The sequence below is a fragment of the Dendrobium catenatum genome, unplaced genomic scaffold (assembly GCF_001605985.2).
Source record: "Dendrobium catenatum unplaced genomic scaffold, ASM160598v2 fragScaff_scaffold_862, whole genome shotgun sequence".
Lineage (NCBI taxonomy): Eukaryota > Viridiplantae > Streptophyta > Magnoliopsida > Asparagales > Orchidaceae > Dendrobium > Dendrobium catenatum.
In genome coordinates, this window is record NW_021319324.1 from 419,020 (window position 1) to 432,248 (window position 13,229).

Sequence of the window (13,229 nt, forward strand, 5' to 3'; positions counted from 1 at the left end):
AAAACTTCATTTAAAACCAATCAACTAAGGGGAAGAGGAAAGGCCAAAGGACATCACAAACAGCCCCCAAAATCTGCACAGAAAACATGAAGGAAAACCACGGGAAACACAGCCAGGGAGCCATGGGAAAGCAGCTAGGGAGGGACCTGTGGAGCCAAGCCAGTAAACGAGACAGAGGAAGACACGAGAAAGCAACCATGGAGAAAACCGAAAAGGCAACCAACCCACAACTTTTATTTACAAGGAAGAAACCAAGGAGACACAATAACGGGAAGAAACAACCAAGGGGGAAGAACCAAATTCACTCCAATTAATAAGCTATCATTAGATCAAGCATTATTGAGCTAAAAACTAAGTAGTTCCCAAAAATTCAGCCATAAATCAAAGCAACCAAGGTCTATTCCGAGAGCAACAAGCAGCCCAAAGACTTAAGATGTTAAGACCCCTCCTTTGCCTACATCATAGTTGGATTACATCAAGGATCTTCCTTAAGCCCATATCTTTTTGCTTTAGTCAGGGATGTTCTCACTAGACATTTGCAAGAGGTTGTACCCTAGTGTATGCTCTTTGCTGATGATATTCTTCTTGTTGATAACACTAGGTAAACTTGAATTATGGAGGTCAACTTTAGAGGTTAAAGGCTTTTGTTTGAGTAGATCTAAAACTGAATATATGGAGTGTAATTTTAGTAATAGTAGTTCATGTGGGGGGATTATGACTTTGGATGATCAAGTCATTAATAAGAGTACACATTTTAGATATATTGGGTCTATTATTTAGAGTAATGGTGAAATAGATGGAGATATTATTAGTAGAATTCAAGTTGGATGGTTGAACTGAGGAGTGCATCGGGCATGTTGTGTGATAGAAAAGTCTTCCTCAAACTTAAGAGGAAATTCTATAAGATGGTGGTGAGACCTGCAAAGCATTATGGTTCAGAATGTTGGCCATTAAAAGAGAAGCAAAATATATAGTGTTGCAGAGATGAGGATGCTCAGGTGGATGAGTAGCTTTACTCTTAGTGGCAGGATGCAAATTAAGCATATACGTGAAAAGGTTGGAGTAGCTCCAGTGGAAGATTAGATTAGAGAGAGTCGCCTTAGATGGTTTGGTCACATAAAACGGCGGCCTTTCGATGACCAGGTTAGGAAAATAGACGTATTAGATTTGACTTATGTTAAGAAAAGTAGAGGTAGATCTAAAAGTACTTGGTTAGAAAATATTAGAAATAATCTTACTTTATTTGATTTAAATGAGAATTTAACTTTTAATATGTCAAAATAGAGAAAAGGATTTATGTAGCCAACCTCACATAGTGGGATAAAAATTTTATGTTGTTGTTGTTGTTATTTTAAATGTAATGAGCAACTATAATTTGATGAATTTTTTTCTCAGAAAACTCAGTTACCAACAAGGCGGAAGTTCATGAATCTCTGAATTTTTACTTAAGTGTGTGTTGGGTTTGCTGCAAGTGTGAGGTACTGCCGCTTCCAATCCTCGGAGCGGGTATAGGGGAAAACCATTTTTGAAAATGTGTTTGGTTCATTTGTCCCTTGACATACCGTCTCTCTCATGGGCAAACTGCACTTGTTTTATGTACAGACACTTTGATAAATTCAGAATAAGGTTTAGAGGGCATGTGCCATGTCGATGTTATCAAGGAAAATCGGCTTGCTGAGGAGTGCGTTTGGAGTACAAAATTATTCTATCCCACAAACAAGCTGTTTAAATTTTCTTGCGTTCTATTGTATTGTGTTTTGACCTTCCATTTTGGGAAGTTTTTTAAGCATGTTCTCCATTGACTTCTCATACATTTAGATAGGGAAATTAACGATCTTGTCAGTAGACAACAGAGAATAGATGCTGAACGGGGTCATATGAAGTCAGAATTGGAGCAACTTAAACTGGATATAGCTAATGCTGTTAAGCAGAAGCAATCAATTTCTAGATCTCTTGAGAAAAAGGTGTTTAAATGTTCTTGCTTTGTCTTTTTGGTTTGTGGAAGGCTTCCAGCTTTTTATTATGCCGTTCAGGCAGATATTTGTAAGTTCCCATCTGTTTAGCGATAACATTCTCATTTTACATGTAGGGAAAACTGCTAGGAAATGCTCTCACGCAGATTGATCAAATCAGAGCTGGCATTGCAATGAAACGAGCTGAAATGGGTACAGATCTTGTTGACCAATTAACACCAAAAGAAAAGGATCTTCTTTCCCGGTTAAATCCGGAAATAACTGAACTAAAGGAGAAGCTTTTGGCTTGTACGACAAGTAGAGTTGAGGTATGTGAATTTATCTTTCTAAATGATATTAGTTTTTCATCTCACTTAATATTCTTAGTAAAATAAAATTAATGAACAAAAGTTCTACAGATTGAAACAAGGAAAGAGGAGTTGGAGACTAATCTTTCAACAAACCTTGTTAGACGACAACAAGAGTTAGAGGCAATAATTTTGTCAGCAGATTCTGGTACTTTACCTATGGAAGCTGAGCTCAAACGCCAGGAATTAGAAGATTCAAATGAAACGGTTCATGAATTAATGAAGCAGCTCAACCGTGTGATTCCTATTCAAACTGATTGCAACTTTGTAATTATTTGACATTGTATATGCCTTTGTAACACTTGTTGGCATATATGCAGAGGCTTTACATAGCATAGATGAATTTTCGAAGAAGATTAAAAATAATAGGAACGAAAAGGATCGAATTAAGGTAATTGATGTGAGAGATTGATAACTAAAATTCTTCTTTTAGTTGCTGTTTGAAATTCATGTAATTTCTAACGTTTGGCAGGCCACTGAAGAAGAATATGAGCGTACACTTCAGGACGAGGCAAAAGATCTGGAGCAGTTACTCAACAAGAGAAATTTACTTATGTCAAAACAAGATGATTGCAAGAAAAAAATCCGGGATTTGGGTTCATTACCTTCTGATGCTTTCGAGAGGTACTTTTTTTTTTTTTTACCTTAAGATTTTTTGAGATTATCTAAACTCATCATCTTATTGTAAGGTTGAAATTAAAGACATAATTTTATGCATTGTTCTCTCCTCAAGAATGTTAGTGTTTATGCCTAAATGTTGTTCATTTTCATGTGTTTTGAATTCATGATAAATTGTTGCATATTTTTTTACTTACTAAAAATGGTTTAGTTTAGCTTTCATGTCATATAGCATGTGTTGAGTTGTATCTAAATGATAATTTATAACCGACAGTTTATAGGATCAGCGAGTTCAGGATGTATGAAATATGATGTATATATGTTTTAAAGCATTCTAACTTGTTTGGTGTATTCTAATATGAAGTTTCACTTTACAGATATTGCTAGTAGTTGATTTATTATTTTTTGATGTCTTTTGGCTGATATGGACGCAATGTGGGACATAGAACATAGTCTGCTTGTTCATTTGTGCACATAAGTTTATAACTATTACTTTTCAACCTCATTTGCTTATGCCTTAAGATTGTACCTCTCTTCAATTCTTTTGAATCAGCATTTTCTTTTTATCCAATTAATTAATTTAACTGTAGAAATATTTTTCTTTTCCATTCATTTCCATTATAGCTTTTAGGTAGTTGTTGATTTTTTCATTCCTCAACACTTCAGGCCTCTTGGGAATAACTTTAATTATTCCAAATATGTTCCCCAATTTCTCTAATCTTGTTTATTTTGTCATTTCACTATTGTGAGGTTGTGCTCTTATTCCATTGTATAGTTGATTGCGCATGAAATAATATTTTTAAGTTTTAGCAATGTGAAAAAAACATTGTAATATCAAACCGATTGTTGCTTAAGAATATCTTGACTGATAACCTGAGTGTGGCACAGTGAAAATGTTTAAAAAAATCTTGATAAAATCCGTGAGGATATGTTGAGAAATGATTATATTGGAGAGAGTGGAGGAGCATTATGATTATGCCAAAGTAATGTAAAGCAAAACATGCTTTGGTTTGGTACAGTGATCGAATTAATCTTAATTAAGAAAAAAAAGATGATAGGAGGTAAATCAAAGAAGTTTTTACTTGAAGTTATGTAAAATATATTTTATTATAATGTTCTTACTGCATCTTGTACATAATTGATATGAAATGCTAAAAAAGATTTACGAAGCTAACTAATAATTAAGATCGTAGTTCTGATGTCGTATGAAATTTAAATGGAAGCTATATCAGTTTATCATGATAAAGGGCATGTTTATTTATGTGTATATTACACTTCTGCATTCAGGCATATGATCACATGGTTGAGTTTACTATTAATAATTCTCAATGAATAAATGAGGTAACATGGTTTTCACTTATGCTAATTTTTTAAGTTGAGTTCTCTTGTTGATTGTGTGATATTATTAACCAACCTTTTAGGTTGCGTTTGGGATAGTTTTTTCACATCATTATTTTACAGATTGATTTCACTCAAGTTTTGCTGATTTTTTTTTTTTCTGCTGATCTTCTAAGGAGACTTTCATAATTATATTTGCTAGAATGTGATAATTATAAGAAAGTTGTTGTTCAACTTTTTCAAAAGGTAAAAAGCCTATAGAACACGAAGCTATTTTAAAAAATTTTACCTTTTCAACAACAATTCCACAATTAATTTTACATTTAGACATATAGCTTCATTGTAGCTTCATCGATCTCAAATGGAATCCTAAAAATTTTTCATTATGTTCTAAAACAAAGAAGTTTTCATATTTCATTTTTTTCAAGTGCTAGGGACTTCAATATCTGACCTTTCACCGTACAAAAGAAATTATTCTACTTACATTTTTTTTTCCCGCCTGATGCTAGATGACCTTAAATTTTGATCATTTCTTTATACTAAAGGTATAAGAAGAAAAACATCAAGGAATTAGTAAAAATGCTTCATAAGTGCAATGAGGAGCTAAAACAGTTCAGCCACGTTAATAAGAAAGCACTTGATCAATACATGAACTTCACGGAACAACGAGAACAGCTGCAGAACAGAAGAGCTGAACTTGATGCAGGTGATCAGGTACAAGAATTTGATGACGAACAGCATCCAATGTCCATAATGCGCTCCATTGTAATTATGGTTGACACTTGACAGTTCTTTCACATGAATTTAATGCTGCAGAAAATACGAGAACTTATTTCTGTTCTGGATCAGCGGAAGGATGAATCTATTGAACGCACTTTTAAAGGAGTTGCCAGAAATTTCCGTGAAGTATTTTCAGAGCTTGTACAAGGTGGGCATGGGTTCTTGGTAATGATGAAAAAAAAGGTTAGCGCCTATAATATATCTTTTCTGTTTTACTTATTTTAGAATATCTTTTTAAAATTGTTCCCTTTTTGAACAATCATAAACGTGATTTAGAGATTCTTATATTTGTAAAGTTTTCTTGTTGGTAAGTTTGATGATCCTTGATTCGCATTCTGCCTCAATGCTTTCTGAGAATTTGTAGTTAGCAATGTACTTTGAGGTGTATTTTAGGTTATTCCTAGTTGCATACACCCGGGTAATGTCTCAAGTATCAGACTGAGAAAATTGCTCATACCCTTAGATATTGTTGTAATCATGTTTCTATTTATGTGCATTGTTGGATATATGCTTTGCTGTTGAAGTAGTGAGCTGTATTAATACCTAGTGAAAAGGCTTTAGGTTTAAATTCATATCTTGCAAATCTCACGAGTTTGCATCATTCTGATAAGTGGATGAGCTTATTCCAAGTCTTGTGGTTGTGTATCAAGCCAATCGGTAGATAAAAGTTTGTTTAGTAATGAAAATGAATATTAAGGGCTAGGTTATTAGTTTAAACTCGTTAAAATATTCGATCAGGGCTGGTGTTTAAGTTTAATTTCACCAATATATTCCATCATCTTTCATTTCTCTTTGCTTATTAAAAATATTACCCTGGCAACAAAATATCCTTTTATGACACATTGGTTAATAATTATTTTTTCTTGTAAGAAATAAAATTTGGTGTTGGAATGCATTGAGGAGAAATCTCTTTATTTTAGATTATTCAATAGACAACCCCTCTATTATAGTGGTGTCTACACAATGTGCGAAGGTTCAACAAAATAAACATTTTCCATTAAGTATATATGTAGGTTAACACTCCCTCAAGATGAAGTATATATGTATCAAATTGTTTTAGCTTGCTACATATTATGGAAAATGGAAGTGGACCAAAAGTCTGTGTAAATATATCTACTAGATGTTCTGAACGGGAAATGTGAGGAGTAATGATCCTCTTTGATAGCACCACATCCCTAACATTTTGTTTTGTTCTTTCATGGATCATGAGATTACTGATAATATATATTGGAGCAATTTAAGACCATTGGTTGTGCAAGAAAAAACGAAATTCTCTTAGTAGGGTCATAACCTTACATCATTTCACATCTAGAGTGAGTCATGAATCGAAGAACTTCCCTAGCACATGAATTGGCTATTTTACTTTATCATATTACGAAGTTACCTCCTATGAAAAGGCAATACCGATTTGTGTATTCTATCATCAAGTGATCTAACATATCTAACATAATTGTCATTAAAAAAACTTCCACGTGAAAAAGCCCGTTCTTTGCATATAATAGTTTTTTCACTAGTGACTTCTTGATACCTATGCATGAAATATATTCCCAATGTTTATGGTTGTTGACCTCCAGATCAAGTCCAAAAGAGCAAAAAGAGAGGAGAAGCAAAAAATCCAGCATACATACCTCATACCCGTCGGATCCTCAAAATATTGCCGAAATCTCGCTGAATTCGGCGCTGTTCGCGTCAAAACCTCCGCAAAACCCGTATGAAGCTCCTCGATCGCTGATTTCCCAGGCTTTTAAAGGCCAACCGAGCGGACATCATTCGCTGCTCTCGACTCCAAACCACAGCCGAAGGCTCTCTGCTTCCAATCTCCTTCCCCGACCGAAGCTCTGCCCTAGTCGCACCTCAGGCGACAATCACACAACAAACCTCTTCCACTCTCACGAACTCACAGACCTCTCCCACGATCCTCATCCAGCCGCCGACACACTCCAGCTCCGACACTTCTCCCATACCCGAAACCTTCCTCCACCGATCCTCTGCCGTGCCGACTCCAAGCGGAGAGTTATTTTTAGTTATAATTAATTATTTTAATTAGGTATAATTAATTAAATTTAATTATAGTTAATTAAATTAAATTATAATTATTTACTTTAATTTTAATTAATTATAATTAGTGATATTTAAGTAAGTTAATTTTGAATTAACTTTTTTAATTATAATTAATTATAATTAATTTAAATTAATTATAATAAAAAAAGAGAAAGAAAATGCTTGTTCCCCTCCACTCTCTTTCCTCGGCGTTCGTGTCGGACCGACAAACCGCCCAAGCACGCCTTTAGTGCGCGTGGTGGGATGGGACCTCGGTGCGACACCTACGACGAGATTGGCGAGTGACCCCTCGATCCACGTGTGAACTGCGATAACCCCGCAGAGGTATGAATCTTTCTAAACTCAAACCTTACTTCAATGCTTGGAGGAGTTGTAATGGGTATAACTTGAATACAACGATCAAACTCCAAGAGGATACTTCAAAGTAAATAATCAAATGTAATAAATATAAGATTATCTTATGACTTTCAATCGACCAAATTGTAAGTGATAATAATTGACTCTTATGTTCTACAAAGAAATTCTCTACAAACCCATTTGACATACTAGTAGAAGATGTATGACAAATGTGGTAGCATTCCAATCAAGGTGGTAAAAAAAATGGAGTTCCCAAACAAATGTTTGAAAAGCTTTTGTACCAATCAAAATTCAAGCTAATAACTACTTCCAAGGGCAACTAGAAGCTTATGAGATTCAACATATTTCTCACACAAGTGACATATTTTCAAAGTAGATGAGCATGGAGAAATACAATAGTGAAGAAGCGGTCCATAAGCAAAGCAAGGGAGATGTAGAAGAAGCGGATTCTTTGATTATCAATTCAGACTAATATATAAATGAGCACACAACAGTATACTTTCAAATGAGAAGAATAAATGTACTACAAGACCCTTGATTTACGTATAGCCAACATGAAATCTGCGGTGTTCATACTAATCGACCAATGAACTCGTATGCTGAAGATTAGAAGCCCTAATGAAGAAAATTATTAATCGATGCAACGATTGACATACAACAGATACAAGCACCCGCAAACTCTTGTATCAAGGGTATTCTAGCATCCTCGTAGTCAACATCGAAATTCAAACATATAAATTGACTTTCATGCAATCAAGGATAAAATGATCTGCAATACATACAACCTCTCTACGAATACAGATGTATGTATAACATGTCATCTATGGGTAGATGCATAAAAACTTCAGTAAGTGTAGTATCCTGAAGTTAATTATAGTCTGTGAAGGAAGACATCTACCCACCTACATGCAGTAGTAGCAGATGCACTGAAAAGACCAAGGGACAACCTAATGCATAGAGAATATAACAAGTGCAAGCTCCTATGACCCAAGGCAGTAGATTAGTTAGTACACTACAATCTACCTGCGTAAATCATGCAAGTAGTGCAAGACAGTCTTCCTGTACAAAGCAGCGAACAACTCTATTCAGAAGCTGCTACGCCATGCCACCAGATCTGCAACCTCCGTACAAGCAGAAAGAAGGCATCTACAAATGATTTCAAAATACCCCCTCACGTGCACTGTTAATTTGTATACACATAGGTACACTAAGGGGAAAAATACAATCTAAACCTGCATGGGCCCCGGCGAGCGTGTTATTGGTACACACGTGACGTCTAGGGAAGCTGCGCGGGTTGACAAGTGAATTCAGGTTCGAAACTGATCCTTCTATACGGGTCAATAGAAGTCGACAGGGTTCGAACCAACAAACAAATATACGGTTGTGGCTATTGTTATATTTGTCTTAATACATCCATATTAGGCCTTCAAGGCCTATAACAATGAGAATGCACTATCAAATGGCATAAAGCCTACGAAACCCGATCCTCTGTCGACAGGCTGATAGAGTTGACAAGGTTCAATCTATAAAGAGAAATGACCCCAAACACCCCGATGATGGCCGTGTTGATTTCTTATCTCAACCGGAAGGGCTCACAAATATTTTTCAAATGTCATTCCAAATACTCAAAATTCCATCCAAATTCCTACAAAAATCCAAAAAATTCTAAAAAATCTCAAAAATATTTAAATTTGAAATTCAACCCATTAATCACTTAAAGCAAAATCCATCCACCCTCCGCAATAGTTTACTGGGGTGGACAAATCAAAATTTACCTCAGCTCACGAAAGAGCTAAATGCTTAGTCGAAAATATTATTAGGATCCATTCTCAAAAAGTCTCCTGCCAATAAGGACGTGGTACGTGTCCTCTAACCTGCAGTTTCGCCGCCAAATGGCACTGCAGGTAAACGGTTATGACCCGGGGCCCTCTGAATTGAGTGGTTTTGCCGCCAAATGGCACCACAGATAGCGGTTATGGCCAGCGCCGATACGCTCCTTAATGGCATCAAATCCTTGAGATATGAATCAATAAGATATGATCGATAGGGCACAAAGCCCTTTGTTAGCTAAGGTGGATTTAAATTTGTCCCCTTAGGCAAATACCCATCTCAGGTCTACAAGGTACCCTTGGACGAAGCAACCCATGGCTGCCGACAAGGATCCTTCTGTCAGGTTGGGTCGACTACCTCCTTTGACTTAGTAGACCAGGGACCACGATGGCCCGGGACGACGGAACCATGGGATCTTGATCGGACCTATCATCCATTTCCCCACCATCCGCTTTAAGTGCAAGATGGTGAAGTTTCTATTTTAAATATCAAATTTTCTAACCTCCAAATTTTCCAAACCCTTCAAAATACCGAAATTCAAACACAATTTTCAAATCCAAATCTATGTTGCTACTATATGCCAGATACCACGTATTATCTACGTATATGATCGACGACTAGCCTTAATCGAAAGTTCTCTCTCATGATCGGGAGGGGTAATTAACTATAGGGGCTTGCGCCTATAGGAAACCAGAACTCAGATTATAAAGTCCTCGCAAAATGAGGGTGAAATCTCTAGACAATCTGCCTTCCAAAATTTACCTTGGAACTTATTCAGTTAAAACTCCCTCTCCTAATAAAAAAAAAAGAAAAAGTGCGATGGGGAGGCCGGGGCCGAATTTTCGGAGCCCACAGATTTCTGGCGACTTTTCTGGGGATTGGTTTCTCTTTCCATCTTTGGCTAGTCGTCTCAGTGTTATAGTAGCAGTTATTTCAATTCGTACTCAAAATTTTGAGTCTTTCAAAATGATCTTTTAATAATTCTAAACTTTGAATTTTCTAAAAATGATCATTCAACGAATTTAAATGGCATTTAGCAGAGTTTTTAAATTTATTTTTATTGCTTATGCTAATTATTTTTGTCTATTTTTATTTTTGTGTTATGTGCAAGTCTCTACGTTCTGAAAGTGCGGGGTGATGTATCAGATTCTGATTACTAAATCTTGCCTTTCATTTATGCAGATAGATCTACAGAACAAGTCAATGACCGTCCAGCTGGGACGAGGAGCCAGGATCCAGCTGGCTAATGCTATTATTGAGACCGGAAACACTGGAGCTACCATCCAGTTTGGTAGCATTGACTTCCCGGCGATTGCTGCAAGGAATGCCACCATTCCTGCGAATGGTAGGAATGTTGAGAAGTCTGCCAGAAGACTCTGCCAGAAGACTCAATGCTGATAAAGCTCCTATCCGTCGTGTGCATTTGTCGGCACAACGACCTGTTACTGAAAATCCTCGTGGGAGGATTTTTGTATTTGAAAGACTTTCTCAAACGGAGGCCCCATCAATCAAGAGGATATCAATGGTGACTGCCAACACCATTACTTTGTCGACCAGGTTATCTGCGCCTGGAGAGTACAATGTTGAAGCCTCCTCATTTGAGGGTAGGCCTACAAGAAGACAAAGGAGAAAGATGAATGCTGATCTCCGAACTCAGCAACAACAACTCCCTGTTCACCCTTCCAATCTTCCAGCCCAGGTGCCTCAAGCTAATGTTCCTACCCGGAACAAGTTTTCTGATTTAAAATGAGTGAAGAGGAATAGCTCCACTGGTGAGCTAAAGAAGTCCTTTTGGGAGCAACGACGTGAAGTTCCAGTCCATCCAAAAAGAAAAGAGCCCGAAATTTTGTCCGCTCGAGTATACAGAGTATTGAAGACAGTGAAGGAAAAATGTATGAAGAAGAAGTTCTAACGACCTTTAGTGATCGAGACCAGAAGAACCCCGCCAAGAGAACGTCTATCTGTTGTGGCGGAAAGAAGGTATAGCCCACGCGGTGAACATCGGGGTGTGACACCTGAACCATATGTTTAGGGATCCACTGCTGAATGGTCCTGGTGGAAAGGAAAACAAGTCTGGAGGCCAAAGCCTTGGAGAAATGAAAAAGAAAGAAAAGAAAGAAGAATTGAGTTGGGCGTGACATCCGGTAAAGCTTCCCGGAGATCCGCCCCCGTCAACAAACAACATCAGAAGTGGGCCCCGAAAAGGACCCATAATGACACTCTTCCAGACGGTAGACACCTTGGAGAATCCTCCAGGGGATCCCCTCGCCCTCCATCCCCTCCAAAGGAAGAGACTAACTTCGATCGCAGCCCACTGATCGAAGAAGTCCCGGTGCCTAATTAGGAACCGTAAATCAAATGGCGTCGCTGCTCGGAAATTCGACTACTGGAAGAAAATATAGATGATCAAAATATAGAAGAGGAAGAATACCTTGAAGGGGACGAAAATATGGAAGAAAGTATGGATGAATTTATGGAAGAAAATCTAGAAGAAGAAATGCAAGAAATAAAAAACACTCTGGACATTAAGTTGTTTATATGGTGAGACACACTGTGCTAATGAGGAATTCTACTACGATGACGATGAAGATGATGACAATCAACAACCGCCGGTTAGGCAAGTTTATCGACGTCGTCGTGAAGCTGGGTCCACCACCGGCAGAGGTGGTCATTCCTAAGCAAACGAGAAAAGAGAAGAAGCCGAGGAGAATCCCTTCGCTGACGAAAATGTCACACTTACAGATATGCAAAGACATATAAGGCGACAAATGAGAGCCAAAGATAGAGAAATCTCTCAGTTGAATGAGAAGATGACTGAGATGATGGCTCAGATGGGGGCGATGATGCAGATGATGCAAAGAAATGCTACTGTTGGTGCCATGCCCATTCCTCCTGCTGATCCTCCAAAAGAGCAAAAAGAGAGAAGAAGCAAAAAATTCAGCATACATACCTCATACCCGTCGGATCCTCAAAATATTGCTGAAATCTCGCTGAATTCGGCGTCGTTCGCGTCAAAACCTCCGCAAAACCCATATGAAGCTCCTCGATCGCTGATTTCCCACGCCTTTAAAGGCCAACCGAGCGGACACCATTCGCTGCTCTCGACTCCAAACCACAGCCGAAGGCTCTCTGCTTCCAATCTCCTTCCCCGACCGAAGCTCTGCCTTAGTCGCACCTCAGACGACGATCACACAACAAACCTCTTCCACTCTCACGAACTCACAGACCTCTCCCACGATCCTCATCCAGCCGCCGACACACTCCAGCTCCGACACTTCTCCCATACTCGAAACCTTCCTCCACCGATCCTCTGCCGTGCCGACTCCAAGCCGAGAGAGAGAGAGAGAGAGAGAGAGGAGAGAAACCTTACCTTGCCCTAGCCTCCACCCGACTTTGCTCCTTCGACGACGTCTCTTTCCTGTCGGATCGAGAGTCACGACATTTTGAACGGAAGTAACCACGGGAGCTCGATAGCTAGGAAGGTAACTTGCTTCCTTTCGCGTGCTACACCGGCCAAATCCCGTAAATCCCCTAAACCGAGAGGTAGAGGGGGGATTTTATTATTTATTTATTATAATTAATTATAATTAAATTAGGTTTAATTATAATTAATTATGTTTAATCTTAATTAATTATAATTAGTTTTAATTAATTATATTTACTATTAATTATAATTAGTTATCTCAAATTATAGTTAATTAACATTAAGAATGTTTAGTTCTAATTAATGAAGGTTAATTAGAATTAGTTATTTTAATTTAAATTAATTATAATTAATTAAATGTAATTATAATTAATTATGGTTAATTATTATTAAATATGATTAGTTAAAATTAATTATAATTAAAAAAGAAAAATAAAAAAAGAAAGCAAAAATAAAATAAAAAAAAAGAAAAAAAAAAGAAAAAAAAGAGGAAAAAAGGAG

General features: G+C 37.3%; 1 protein-coding gene across 2 annotated transcripts in view; it reads left to right on the forward strand.

Moving 5' to 3' along the window:
- The window catches only part of LOC110105903 (structural maintenance of chromosomes protein 3), a 92,628-nt gene that overhangs the window by 46,803 nt on the left and 32,596 nt on the right, over window positions 1-13,229 (forward strand). For both annotated transcript variants that reach the window (XM_020835587.2, XM_028697070.1), the window contains exons 20-26: window positions 1,813-1,964; window positions 2,090-2,281; window positions 2,372-2,555; window positions 2,641-2,711; window positions 2,793-2,944; window positions 4,822-4,990; window positions 5,093-5,239. In XM_020835587.2, the coding sequence (XP_020691246.1) occupies window positions 1,813-1,964; window positions 2,090-2,281; window positions 2,372-2,555; window positions 2,641-2,711; window positions 2,793-2,944; window positions 4,822-4,990; window positions 5,093-5,239 (1,067 nt within the window). The remainder of the gene's footprint in view (window positions 1-1,812; window positions 1,965-2,089; window positions 2,282-2,371; window positions 2,556-2,640; window positions 2,712-2,792; window positions 2,945-4,821; window positions 4,991-5,092; window positions 5,240-13,229) is intronic.